At 41.6% G+C, this 14,725-nt stretch overlaps 1 protein-coding gene across 1 annotated transcript in view; it reads right to left on the bottom strand.

The window, feature by feature from the left end:
- Positions 1-772: 772 nt before the first annotated feature.
- The window catches only part of lmtk2 (lemur tyrosine kinase 2), a 28,394-nt gene continuing 14,441 nt past the window's right edge, over positions 773-14,725 (bottom strand). Inside the window, exons 7-14 of the mRNA XM_030407754.1 lie at positions 13,534-13,664; positions 10,807-10,891; positions 9,141-9,262; positions 8,267-8,416; positions 5,076-8,133; positions 4,858-4,990; positions 4,517-4,771; positions 773-3,052 (exon numbers count right to left, since the gene is read on the bottom strand). Coding sequence (XP_030263614.1) covers positions 3,024-3,052; positions 4,517-4,771; positions 4,858-4,990; positions 5,076-8,133; positions 8,267-8,416; positions 9,141-9,262; positions 10,807-10,891; positions 13,534-13,664 — 3,963 coding nt within the window. The 3' untranslated portion in view covers positions 773-3,023. The remainder of the gene's footprint in view (positions 3,053-4,516; positions 4,772-4,857; positions 4,991-5,075; positions 8,134-8,266; positions 8,417-9,140; positions 9,263-10,806; positions 10,892-13,533; positions 13,665-14,725) is intronic.

Raw genomic sequence — 14,725 nt, 5'->3', positions numbered from 1 at the left:
GAAACTGACCAGATGCAAATAGATGTGCTACTTCAGCACCACGGACAGCGCCATGGATTTATCCATACACAGCCATGTTGGGAATAGTACAGGCAGACGTCTCTTTATGATCCTCTCGCTCTTCTGAGAGCACACAATGCTTCTTGTCATTTTGATCATGTGACAAAACTGATGGAAGAGCGAGACTTAATGAAAAAGGTGGGACTGTTACTTCAACACCACAGTCGGCACGGTAAATGTTTTGTTTCACTTCACACTTACAATTACTTCGGGCAGAAGTGTGTTTCTATGATCCTCTCGCTCTCCAGAGACAACACGATGCTACTTGTCACATTGATCATGACGCCGACACTGCTCTCAATAATGTTTTTTTTGATTGTTTGAAAAGGTCTAGACCCAAGCCAAAACACAGCATAGCATTAAGTTTTTATAGTATATAGTTCAGAGAATATTATAGAGCCAAGGTGAAACTGATAGGAGCATGGGACTGAGAGAATAAAGGTGAAATTATAAAATCGGTCAACTCCAACACGACTGCTGACTCACCTGGGGCCAGTGTATCCCCTTCACCTGCCCAAGACTTGTCACAACAGCCAACTCCGCTCCAGGAGTTGAGTTTCAAAACCGATACCGAGCCATACTATATCTAAAAGACCACTTCCCAAAGTAGTTCTGGCTGGAGACCCGGTCCTTGTGGCCAGGGGTCATTCCTTCCCTGCAGGGCGACTGGCTAGGCACCAGACCTAGATTGTGCAGCAACCACTAGAGAAAATTAGAAGTTCATTTGCATTTATTTTCATATTAAACAGTGTAATTATAAACATTTCATTCAATTACACTAAGCATGATAAATATGAAGTAAAAATATTTTTAAAATCTACAAGTTTAAAGGACAGAATGATTTCACATCTGCTTTTGTGTCTTAATTTAACTGCTTTTAGCCAACGACTGATATGTTCCTCCGATCAACTCAGCTTTTAAGTTACAAAATGAAACCTCATACCTAGAACTCAGTTACATCATTTCCCATTTACAGACAGAAAAAAATTTACATTTACATACATCAGTACAGTTCAACATTAAGTTACATTTCTCAAATGTGCAAGATTAAGCAAATGTATACTGTAGTCAAATAAAACAAGATTTCCTTAAATAAATGTTCAAGTTTAACTGAAGCAGGCTGCTGGTTTTTAACAGAGGTTAACGTTATCTACTGTACAGTGCCGTCTGTATGGGGGCGGTGGAGGTGGGCATTATCTGCTACAGGTGAAGCAGTTTGTCAGGTCATTTGTGACGAGACCTTTTTAAAAGAATGAACCATAGAGTAACTGTATAACTTACAGTTTGAAGGGACAGTGTTTTTATAGCTGTACAGGAAAACCTTTTGGGGGGAAGGGGAGCACGTGTTGCTCCATAACTGTTTGCATTATGCTTTGTACAGAAACGCGTCCCCAACAAATCCTCTACAGCCACAGAGACGATGCACGGCCTGCAAAAATGATATCATACATTAATGAAACGATGAATGCTTAAAATTGCAACTGGACAATGGGTCCTTAAGGAGGACAATGCCATCTGAACAGGTTAATTAAGTTTGACACAAAGTAAAAAGAAAAACAAAAGGCATGACTCTGTTCATGACACTGACGTTGATAAAAGCAGCAGTGTTTTCTGTTTCGTTTTGTTTTTTGTTCTAGTAGTGAAGCTTCAAGTCCCTGCACATTACCGTAGAAACGCCACCACGTTCACCAGGTCTTCCAATCAACTCAAATTTCAACTGATTAAATCAAACTCATTGCACATTTGTTTACAAACAGCTCATTACATTTCTCCATTCGGACATTCAAAAATAAATTTTACACAATGATTTAAACATTTTGTAGTGATAATAAACAGAGGAGTGCAGCCTTTTTTCTTTTTCTTTTTTTACAGCATCACAGGCACTGTGATAAAACCCCAGTGGCGTCCCAGCAACTTGCTGCACAACCTCAGAGCAAAACAAATTTAAGCATTACAAAAATGTCTTTAAAGATCTTCCTCACCACTTCCAGCTGGACCACCTCTGTAAGGATTCATACGACAATCCTTAGCTAATAACAGCAACAGTTCTTACTGACATGTCTCAAAAATATGAAACTACTTCCTGTTAATGTTCCTTTCCAAACACAAATAAAGGGAACATACAGTGTGTCACCTCCCACATAAGGGACTTTTAGTTAAGGTAGTTATCAAATCATCCTATGCATGGATGGTGCGTCCTAAATGTCAACCCTTCTTATTCAAATGCTGCTACAGAAGGATACCACACATACTGTCTTCTCCAATTCGGAGACTTCGACTAATACCCAACAAGAGTTTACGAAAAAAAAAAAAAGGCAACCACTGAAATAATCGCACAACATGAAGGAGAAAATTTAAACAATTTAAGAGAGCAAAAAAAAAGCTTGGATTTTCAGTTTTAGGTCTGCTGAAATCGAAGAGCTTATTCCTATTTGGCTGTAGTGATAAGTCTGTCAGCCCAGTGTGTTGAAATCAGATCGTAAAGTCTGTTTTTTAAATCTTTTTTTTTTTTTTTTTGGTGATGCAAAAGTCCTGGTAAAAGGAGTGCACTTGGAAACACAACAAAAAAAGAAGCAACCAAACACCTGGAATGTGCTTGAGGAGTCTTTAAAGCAAAATATTTAGAAACTCTCCCCCCCTCCCCCACAAGTGGAATTGCACTGAACTGAAATCACACACACACTGATGTAGCTGGAGAGGTGATGTGGCTCAGACCGGGACTGGGACTCGTCTGACTTGTCTGGGACTGTCTGTCTTTATTTGCTGAAAGTCAAGTTTGCAGCCATTGTTCTCATGGCCATCTCCATGTAGGTAAAGAACAGTTCTGCCTGAGAGAAGCATCCGCGGTTTGTCCCACAAACCACGTCATCTGTCCTAAGTCTGCAGTTCTCCTTTCCCAAAAAGTGCGAGTATAGGTTCATTTTTTAATAGTGTGATGATGAATGGTCCCTTCATTTATCACACTAGTCCTTTTCTCCATCTTCGCTGCTTCCTGAGGCAATAAAAAGAGATTGAAGACAGTTAGATTGTGCTCAACTGATTGATGAATGATAGTTAACATGACTGCTTCATTTTATTACAGGGCTCAATGAGCAGGTGTATGTAACCTGATTAAAGAAGTCAGTGAAGACATTGACTAAGAAAGTGACAATGTCATACACATTTATACAAGTAGTTTAACTAATATGATCTTAGCACATTTTCATTAAGAAATACATATGAAGACTGCAGTGAAACAACATTTCAAAGAAATACTTTTTGGAAAAGACAGAGCTCAATAGAAGCCTGTTGGCGTAGCATAAAGCCTGGAAAAGCGATCATGTGTTCGTATTTAAGAGAGTGGTATTGATGTTGTGATGCAAACATTCAGCAATAAAAGCAAACAAAGATACTTGACACTATTCTGTTAAGCCTGGCTAAAAACTAGGGCTTAATTATATACAATAAAAAAACAAAAACCACACCGCAATTATTTTGACAGGTATTGCGATTGCGATACGAGTCACAACTTTAGTGGGAATGGAACATTTGGTGTTTGCTGAAAAAAAGGTATTAGGTTTAATTGTGTGTTTTTTGCTGGGTGTCTGTAACAAGCATGTTACATAAATGTCCTCCTTTGTCTTTTGTAGCAACACAGTTGTTTGTTTACATTAGGGCTGCACGATATATCGTTTGAGCATCGCGATGTACGTGTGTGCAATAGTCACATTGCAGGGCCTGCGATGTAGGACGCAAATGAACTCATCTAATTTCAAGGGTACCTGACACACACTGTGCACAACGATCCACCAATCACATTAGTTCTTAAGTGGAAGCAGACTAGCCCCTGCACATGGAGTGAGTCGCTGGTAACAACAATGAAAAATGAGCAACAAACAAGAGAAAATCGTGAAAACGAAATCTTGTTGCCAAAAAGAAAAGCAACGTCAGTCATCTGGAATTATTTTGGCTACAAGAAGGATGATATTGACCAAACACGTGTTCTGTGTCAACAGAGCCTTGCATCTGTTGACGCATCCGACCCGTTTTCCTACAGTAGCACAAATTACATTTTGCACCCGAGCCGACCGCTATAAATTGTTACCGACGCCCGACCCGCACCCGAAGGAGAATTAGACGGACGTAATTTTTATAAATGAAAGTAAGCCAGCGTGGGGAATGGGAGTTCTGGGAGGGCGCAAGCATGCATGAATGAGCTCATATGAAATATACATGCTTATCATTTTGAAATGCAGCATAACATAAAGTGCTATTCAGGTCATCTGATGAAAATTCCTGTATTTTTTCATATCGCAATATATATCGCAGGGCCAAAAAAAAAATCGCAATGTCAGTTTTTTCCAATATCGTGCACCCCTAGTTTACATGGTCTCTTATGACACATGTTACCTTAATCAAGACACTGCTGCTCTTGTGATTTGGATACACTATATTTCTTAAGAACTGCTAGACTTGCCTCCTTGTTCGATGTCCGAGTCGGTGAGATGTGTGAGGGAGAAGCTGGCGATGCTGGCTGGTGAGATGGAGAAACGGGAGTAGTTTGAGGAGCTGGTCCAGCTGGGCTCCAGCACACGCCCTACTGCAGCGGGCGGAGAGGCAAAGCGAGATGCCGCCGATAAGGACATAGCCTTGGACACGGGGTCTTTATCCGTTTTGGGCAGGAAGGCGGGCGAAGGGGAGGAGAAGTCATCGTCCCACTCAAAACCACCGCCTGTTGGAATTAAATGAACCAGTCAGAACATGTAATGCAAGGACGATATTCTGTAGCTGTGTACTTTTAGTGGGTTTTGGCCCAACCTTCTTCATCTGTGGAGCTCTCAGAGTTGGTGAACCGGTTCAGGTAGCTGGCAGTGGACACCGGGCTGCTAAACTCTGGTACCTGGCTGTTTGAGCCCAAGGAGTGGTCACCCAGTTCCTTGGTGGGCGTCTCCTACATCAAAAAGAGTTGGATTTTAGTTAGAATGGCCACATGAAATCACCTAGCTAGTTACAGCTACAACAAAACAATACTTTACCTGGTCAAACAGGTAGACAGTGACATCATCGAAGAAAGACACAGCTCTTCTGGAGTTATCTGCATTACTCCTCGCAGCAAACGGGGAAGACGAAGCCTCGATGTTCAGTGTCGTCGGTTTCAACAAGCTCTTCAGGTTCTTTGCACTGCTGTCATCAGAAATAATAACTGGCACGGTGTGCACGCCGTCGTCCTCACTATCTGAGCTGGAGCTGTGCAGCTGGTATGCACGGATGTCATCGTCGGAGTCATCGCTGTTCTCGTCCTCCTCATCCGCATCCCCGCCATCCTCCTGTCCATCTAAACCTGAGCCATCCCGCCTCCCTAGATAACGCCCCTCCATTTCCGGCTCTTTTATTTTATGACCATCACTGGCGTAGGTCCTGGTAAGTTTAGCGTGACCTGTGATCTCTGCTGTGGGCTTTGAAGGGGCAGCAGAAGGAAGTGAGGTTGAGGTTTCTATATCTTCTGATGGGTCTGGTTGACAAGGAGATGTAACGTCCTTCAACACCTCTGGTTTGATATGATTGTTGCTAGCCTCTGTTGCCTCCTTCTCACCTTTCTCTGTAAGATCTGCCTCTGGTAATGTCCCCAGAACATGAAGATCAAGTGTTTCTCCATCAGCCTGTGCTTCAGTGGTTTCAAAAGATTCTTGCTGAGAAAATAAAGAATCTACATCTCTCTCCACTTTAACCTCCAATGGGGCACTTCCAGCTGCCTCGCTGACCGAGTTCCTCAGCCACGTGACTTCACCGGAACCTCCCGCAACTGTTTCTTCAGACTTCTTCTCAGCTTCTGATTCATTGTCTGAGAAGTAAGCAGAGTCTCTGTAATTCATGCCCATGAGTGGTTCCTCAGCTGGGGCTTCATAATCTGGTTGCTGGTCCTCACTAGGATCCTCGCTGTGAGCGTTTAGCACACCCCCTACTTCAGAGATAATAATTTCTGGTGGAACCAGACTTGTTGCAGCCGAGGGCTCCTCCGTTTCCTCCTCTTCTTTGGCAACACTCAAGCCATTTTTGACAGGAGACTGGTCTTTGACGCTAGGCTGAGAGTTCCACTCAGGAGACTCTAGGTTCTCCGTCTCATATCCACTGTCTGATATTTTGTATGGAGGCTGGAGTTTGTGTTGGGCTATTTGTGCACTTAGTTCTTCTCCGTGTTCACCCAGCCTGTGGATGTCCAGAGAGTCCAATGAGTCTGGTGTCTCGGCTGAGTTATCAACAGTTGGTAGCGTGGTGGACATACTGTCTTCCAGTAAACTGTCCTGGCTGATCTGGTCCAAAGACGGCCCAGAGACCAACAAAGACGATCTGACAAGAGGACGCCCACTGGTATCCATAAAGGATTCCTCATGGTCAGACAGAGTGGTTTCTAATTCTATATCTGCATCTTCAATTAGTTCACTCAACAGATCGTTACTTGTTAGGTCTTCGCCGTGTCCGTTGTCTGAGGACAGTGCTTGGACTTGCAGGTTTTCAGGCATTTCACCTTCTACAGACTGAACATTATCCTTTGAGGCTCCAAGGTCGTCTTCAAGGCTGGGAATTTTGGCATCTGTGCACATGAAGTCTGTAGTGGCACTTTCAGAGAATGCAGGGGTGTGGTCATCAGTTTGACTGATGATAATCTCAAACCTCTCTGAGGTAGAATCAAAACCAGAGTCTACACCTTTGTCTGAGGATTGCAGTAGACCAAGGTCTTCGGTGGAAGAACTTTTTCTAACTGGCAGCTGGTTGCTTGTGTCGTCTTCTGAGACCACTGTAATGAAAGGCACCAGTGTTTCATTTTCTACCAGAGACTGACCAAACTCCCCCAAACTGGCACGTGGAGAGTCTAAAAGTTCCTGTCTTGAGGATGTGCTACTTGCTGCAGGTTTTAAATAAGTGTCCATTGTGGTTAAGCTGCCTAAACTCTCAAAGTTGTCCCAAGAACGCATTTTGAATGCGTCTTCTGGCTCGTGGGCTACACCAGGTAAAAGAAAATTGTCCTGTGGGCTTGAGAAACTAGATCCGTCTTTCATCAGTCTCTGGTCTTTGAGAAACATGAAGTTGTCAGCAAGTTTTTCAGTATTCAGAAGCCTCTTCACATCTGAGTTCTCCCCCTCCACTTCCACAGAATCCGTCAGGTGAGTGGCTTCTGAACCATCCCCTAAAAAAGAATCCCCATAGCTTTTATCTGTGTCCACCTCTTGGACTTCTAAAGGAGCACCTTCATGGAAAGGGTTCCCATTGCGTTCTGGAAGCTCCATAAAACCCCGGCCCCAAGAAGGAGAGTCCTCTTGCTTGGACCCCCCTTCAGTGAAGATGTTAGTGTGGTATGGACTGTCATTTTCAAGAGATGACCAGATGTGGCTGTCAGGTAAATATGAATCCTTGGAGTCAATACTTTGGTGGAAAAAATCAGCATCGGTGCTAGATTCATCAAGACGGACATCTTGGAGAACGACAAAGTCTTGCCGGCCTGCACTGAAGTCAATGTCTTGCCCTCTGTTGCCATCTTCCCCAACGGTGCTCTCTCCTTGTTCTTCCAGTTGTATGTAATATTCATTTCCATTCAATGGCTTTTGTGTGTCAAACACTGGCACAATCCCAGGGATTCCTGAGGAAGTGTTATCACTTTCTTTGCCTGCTGCTCTGGCTGCAGGATCAGGGAAATGAGCCTGAATGTCTTCACTGGAAACTGGAAAGAACATGCTGTGATAGTTCAACGTTGTGTCCATGCTTGAACGTCCATGGTTGCCTTCGTAGTGGTCGTGCTTGGCTGCCTCCCAAACGTACTCAAAGCTGAGGCCTTTGCTTGTTTCAGTGACTGTGAGGACTTCATCGATCTCTTGTCGCAGGGCATCATCAGCAAACTGTTCCAAGATTGGGAAAGAGGAGTGGCTGACAGTGGTCTGCCGTGTGGAAGGGTTAGGCTTGAGAGCATCCCAGCGCTGTTCAAAATCTTCTTCTATGTCCTTCTGGCCTTGCATGCGCAGGTAAATCAATAGACGGTGCACTTCTTCTGCTGTGGCTCGCTTGTCTGGAGACAGCCAGCAGAATTGCAGGACTTCGTACCTGCAGTTACAGGGCAAAAAACATCTCTTAAGATAACGGACAACAAATCAAAAAAAAAAAAAAAAAGTATTTAACTAATAATATATTTTTCTTTAATAATATTATTGGCAGGTAATTTGATTTGAATACTCACCATCTGTCAGAATATGGAAGCTCCAGCTGTGGTTTAAAGAGTTTGACTTGCTGGTCCTTGATCACATGATTGAGAACTTCCCGGTCAGTCAGATGTGGGTACGGCTGAGCCGCATTCTCAAAGAGCTCCCACAATGTGACCCCCAATGCCCTACAGAGAGGTGAGGATAAAATAACTGTTAGAATTTACAGTAGGACAAGAGTTATCCAGCACACTCCAAGTTCAGCAAGTGACATTGACCTCTTGAACCCGAATCATATAACTTAATGAAGGGAAATGCTAAAAATATCCATACCCATGAAAACAGCACAGTAACGTGAAGGAATGCTACCACTGATGCCATTTACATGGGGAACATTTTGAATCTCAACATATTTCTAATTAGGGGGGGATCTGGCTTATGGAGCTACAATTACCTTAGGTAACTCTGCTATTTATGACCAGAAAGCATTTGGGCAATGAGTCGTGAAGTCAAGGAGGAGCTGAAAAGTCTAAACAATGTGGAGAGATGCTTCATTGGTGCACTGTCAGTGTCTTTTCCCCTCTATTGGTAAATTTCCAGATTGTTTACCAGATTAATTTACCAGCTATGCAATTAGCACAAATGGCTTGTTTTCTCAGCAATGAGCTAGAGGTGGACTGCAGAACCATTTACTGCCATACTTCATTCCAAGTATACCTTGCATGTATATCTTGATTACAGGACCTGACTGCGACTGAATCATATGCAATAAGGCAGCATAAATCTCTCCTTCTTTCTCAGTCTCATTATAAAATATTTAGATTCAGTTTTACTGACAGTTAATATAAGTAATGTGTTTTTTTTAAAAAAAAGACCTCTACTGTCAGTGAAGAGCTACAGTCTGGTACCTACCAGACATTGCTGGGCTTGGTCTGCTCCATAGTAATGACACCCCCATGGCGCTCACCCACGAGCTCTGGAGCCAACCAGCGAAGGGGAGCGAACACATCATCCTCTGTGATGATGTAATCCTCCTATAGTCAAATTGTAGAAAATGTCAGTCACACAAAATTTTTGCTACTTTTACAAACCTTTTCTTTCTGAAAAACACCGTAAATAAAACAGCACACAAAACACATTAAACACACACAAACACGTCTTTAAAAAGCACTCAGTAGAAGAAATGTGGTTGTTTATTTGGTCTCATTGAGGTAGTGGACTCTCATTTTGCCTCTCCCTTTCTTTACAAAAATAGATTCAGTCGATGACCTCTGAGTATTAAATTCACACAGCCAAATTGACGGATCAGCAGTATTTAAAGAATCCTGTAGACAGGACTGCCTCAGGACATATGCAGCGTGTCAAGTTACTAAAGAGGATGGTCTCAATTCTTCAGTGAAATATACAATTGCTCAAGTGGCAAACACCTGTGCGGCCAACGATGAAGATGGTTTATTTTCAGTCAGGTCATTTGGGGCTGGTCGCACAAAGATAGACTTTGATGGTGACTTCATCTCAACAAACAGCCAGACGTCAGACAGGCAACTTAAATTCATCAGTTGCACAATGAAGAGTCGCTCTAAACCATCTTAAGAAGGACTCACTAGTTAGATCCTGCTTCAATTACTAAACTCTCATTTACGTGTGTTTACATTATGTGGCTTGGAGAAGAATTAAAAAATCATAGTGATAATCATGAGGCCACATTTTCTTGGAAATTTGACTAGAAAAACTTTTACGCAAGATGCTACTAAGGTCTATAAAAACATTTTTTAAATCTTAATTGCTTGATTTACTATCAATGTTTTCTTCATCTCTTTTTGGCTATCAAAACAGCACCTTGGTGAAAAATGGTATGAAATACGGGGGCTTACTTTTTAAACTTAAAATGTGTCTAAGATTAGAGATGCACCAATTAACTTGCCTCTTTTTATTGGTAAATATGTCAACAAAAAATATCATGATCTTGAGTTGTATCAGAAAGGGTAGAGCATAAACAAACGAAAATGTTTTCATTGCATCATCAATCACAGATGCTCTGGAGCTTCACAAATACTCCAGATGGTGCAGTCAACCTTGGAGAGAGTCAATATGCAGTAGGGCGGCTTCTATTTTACTGTATATCGTTGGTCAAATCTAAGCAGGCACTGAAGGGCTAGGGGCAAAGAGATCTAACAGACATCTGAATTTGGACTTTTTTGTCATGTATCTCGGTTTACAGTTTATGGGGGGGGGGGGTTACACACAGCAAAGAGCCACAGGTCAGACCAAAACCCTGGGCTGCTCCTGCGAGGACACAGCCACCGCACATGGGTTGCACGCTCTGCCAACTGAGGTACTGGGGCATCCCTAATATCAGCTACTTCTTAGCGCACATTTACTCACTCACTATGTGATTACATAAAAATTTACCGCCACAGCAAGACCTAGTGGATTACCACTGGTAGACCAGACCAGCAATTTCAAATAACATCACATTTAATATGTCTCTTCTTAAGCCTAATTTAAAGCATACAGTAATTATGATACTGAGATAATCTCTCTGCAGAATAGATCTGAAATTGAGATTTAAACTTACTTTGTATCTGTAGGGTCCAATTCCATAGTCTCCAACTTTGACTGTTAGGTCTGCGGTCAGATAGCAGTTCCTCAGAGCCAAATCACTACAAGAAAAGAGAGAGACATCAGCATTACACATGAGGACAGTAATTAGATCCTTCACACACGTACAAGTACCAAAATAATCACTTATTGCGAAGCTCTGAAGTTTATGATCATCGATTGAAGGAAAATATTCAACTGATGCTTGTTTTTGCCCCAGGAAATACATTTTAGGCAACACTTTATAATAACCATCATTAATAAAGCTACATTAATATTCAATTTAGATTTATTTAAGTTATTTTACTGTTAAAAAGGAAGTGCTTTATTATCCATTTATTATTTATTTATTATATTATTTATTTAAAGGTTTATAAATAGCTGTAAAAACCAACATATCAAGATCAACAATGACTCGAACATCTGCTCTTAACCTTAAAAGGTTCAGATTACCTCTCAAGAATCAAGGGCAAAGGACACTAACAATTACTCTTCTGTCAATGGCCTCGGCTCTTCACCTTGCAACAAGACTCACACAGGAGCTATTCCTGACTGGTGCATACAGCAGCAGGATATAGTTTCTAGAGGAAAATGCAGGCTCTGAAAACTGTTTGGGGGGCTGCCAGTAGAGGGCACTAAGAAACTCAGAGGCTCCATCTGCACATTTAACAGACATATGGTAGTTCATTCCACTGAATGAAGAGGCAAGCTTCGGTTTTCCCTTTAGCCTTGCGGCAATCCCTGTGCACTGGTTCCAAACGAATGACACTGCTGACACCAGTGTTCTAAACCTCTGGAAGACGAATGGAGGTTTATTCTAAATTATCCTATGCTGCTGGCTGAGTGCCTGACATACAGTAACACAGCAAAAAGGAAATGAGTCAAACATCTTAACCATACAAGGCTAATACATGGCATGGCAATGATCGCTCCTGTACCATCAGACACCAGTACAGTCTGGTGTCATTTCTGTTAGGTCAGTTTATTGATTTTATTTCTGTGATCAAGCGGAAAAAACCCCGTCACATTATGTTCAACACCAATCAATTACTGTCAATAATGATGATCTTTCAAAACTAAACCAATTTGAAACATTTGAAAGACAATAATGGATATTAAACAATTAATATTTTTTTCTGTTTCTGCCAAAAGGTCCTCCTAAATCCTACATACTGGATCTTTAAAGAGGAAACTATGCTGTGAGTTATGCATCATTAATGTCTGAGAAATTGGATTTAACTGTGTATCAGCTAAATCTAAATTTTTGTGAACTGGTGAAAAGTTGTGGGTAGCAGATCAATCACTTAATACTCGCAAACTTGGCTCATTACTTGACCGAAAGTCTCAAACTTGCACTGAAAAAAAAAAAAAACGTAGAGCAATCACTGAACCCTGCCTTTAACTAAACTTCTTCCACATTTTCTGAATGAGAATATATTAATGGCACACAGACAGCACAGTATGTGTTTTCCTCTTTTGCAGCATCATTCTCAGCCTTCCATTGCAAAGCTGAGGTTTCAGCTTTGGATATCAGCCCACACAGCAATCGCCCCAAGGGTTTTGTGTCTGCATTGCAGCACTATCAACATACATTCAAATATACCAGCATGTGGCTTTGCTGTGAATCACTGTCTGTCAAGCTTTATTTAAATTTTGTGGCCGTAAAACAAGAGTGTCAGTGAAAAATAATTACAATTGTAAATGAAATTGGCCAACATGGAGAGAAGCTTGTAGAGCCCCCTTTAAGTTGTAACAAGGATTAAAACACAACAACAAATAGGAGGCTATCCTTTTACACACAAAGAGCAGAATCATCATATCCTTCTGGCAGCGGACAGCTGACACTGTGGCAATGCATGGGAGCTGTGTAATTGGAACTCTCTGAGCTTATTCTGAGCATGCAAAATAGAGCTGATGAGCAGAGCATCGTATGTTACCCCCGAGCCACACGTTCCCAACACCCCCTGCACCCTACTGGCTGCTGGTAGCCAGACATCCAGTGCTTGCTGGGGGTAAAAATGAAAATGAAACGTGGCCTCTCTGCTGTACACACCTTTTTTGGAGAACACTGGTACTCCTAAGATCGGTTGGACAGTGAGCACTCAAGTAAAGCTAACAGTTGACCGAAGTCTTTACAATCCTAATTTATGATGTTTGTGGCTATATATTTACTAACTGACATTACATAAACAGTGAAAATACTTCATATTAAATCATATGCCATAAAAATGTGTACAAGAATGCCCTTACTTTAACATTTAGGACACCAACCTTTATATGTACTTCATTTTATGTGAAACATATGAAATTTCCATCAGTTTTAATTCAAATGTCATCTACTTTAAATCCTTAACACCCAAATTATATCAGTTATGTTGTACTACACGAGAGTAGCTAACATTTATGAGAGAAACATCAAAAGATTTAATTAATAAACATCCTTTGGTATTAAACAGAAAATGTATTTATTTATTTATTTCAAAAGAACGACTAATCTAATATATCAAAATGAGGCAGAAAAGTACCAAATGTTGGCTCAGTTAAAATATGTGACTGAAGTGTTGTTGTGTCTAGCCGTCACGGAGAGAGTGAGTGGTACCCTAAACAACAGCTGCCAGATTAAGTGTTATGAGACTCAGAGTGCTTAGCTCATTGGGTGTAAAATCTGTGAGCTTGCTCAAGTGTTGCAATTCTGAAGTGCTACCTGTGCAGGAAGTTGTGTTTGTGAAGGTGAGTGACACCGGCAGCGATTTCACAGGCCATCCTCTGCAGCTGCAACAACTCAGCGTTTCTGAACATCCAATCCTGCTGAGACAGATAGCCCCGCAGATCTCCCTGCAAACACACACACACACACACACACACACACACACACACACACACACACACACACACACACACACACACACACAGGCACAGGCACAGGCACAGAGCAACATCAGTTCATCAGTGTCAAATATAAATATTCAATAGATCCAGAAGAATCTTATTTGCATTTCAGAAATACGAGAAATTGAACACGTGGTTCTAGTCAAATGCACTGTGCAGAGACTGCCACACAGGGGCAGCAGACTCTGTTACTGTCTCCTCGGCACTTCTCACTGCTGATGTGTGAGAGGACCAAATAAGGGTAACACGGTTTAACGGACGTCTGTGCTGTGTCACAGAGATTTATAAATAAAAGAGTGTGGCTCAGGTCAGGAGAAATTAGTTGGGTGCTCCAGTTGGGTTTTCGGAAGCTCACGAGATGAAGGGGGGGAAGAGAACAAGGTGTCCCGTGAGGAGAGTAGGCCATGATACTTTGAGTTAATTAATCACACACCAACATGATAAACAAGCACGCTTGGTTAGAGAGAGTGATATTGAGACTCATGTTACCAGTTTGACTGATCACAGTGTCATGAGAGGTTCATATAACCCAGTGAATCTAGAACAAGAAGTTGCTTGACATCTTGGTAGCTACACCCTTATGCATATCCTGCTTTAAACTGCATTCTGCCAAAAATGGGACCATGAGAATGATGATCAAGCTGTATTGAGAGTTAGTGAGATCATAAACTCATTAGGAAACTATATACTGAATTAATAAATCAAGTGAGAAGTAGGGTCATTTTCTCATAGACATCTAGATTTTGTGCAACCACTTAAGGTGCCCCTTGCTGGCCATTCGAACGACTGCAGGTTTGAGGTACTTTTGAATGGCTTAAATTTCCGACCGAGGGCAAGTCCACTTAATTTAGACTTAATATAGCTATAAATGCCTGAACACCTGAAGTTATTCGATAACATCTACCACCAGTGTCTAAGAATTTAGTATAATGGTCAAGAAACTTGTCAATATGTAGGGCCCTATAAAATCTGTTTTCTTTTTTCCCAAAATCTGTTTTATTTTTTCC

Source organism: Sparus aurata, chromosome 23 (assembly GCF_900880675.1).
Source record: "Sparus aurata chromosome 23, fSpaAur1.1, whole genome shotgun sequence".
In the NCBI taxonomy this organism is placed as follows: domain Eukaryota; kingdom Metazoa; phylum Chordata; class Actinopteri; order Spariformes; family Sparidae; genus Sparus; species Sparus aurata.
This window is presented reverse-complemented; position numbering and strand designations above follow the sequence as displayed.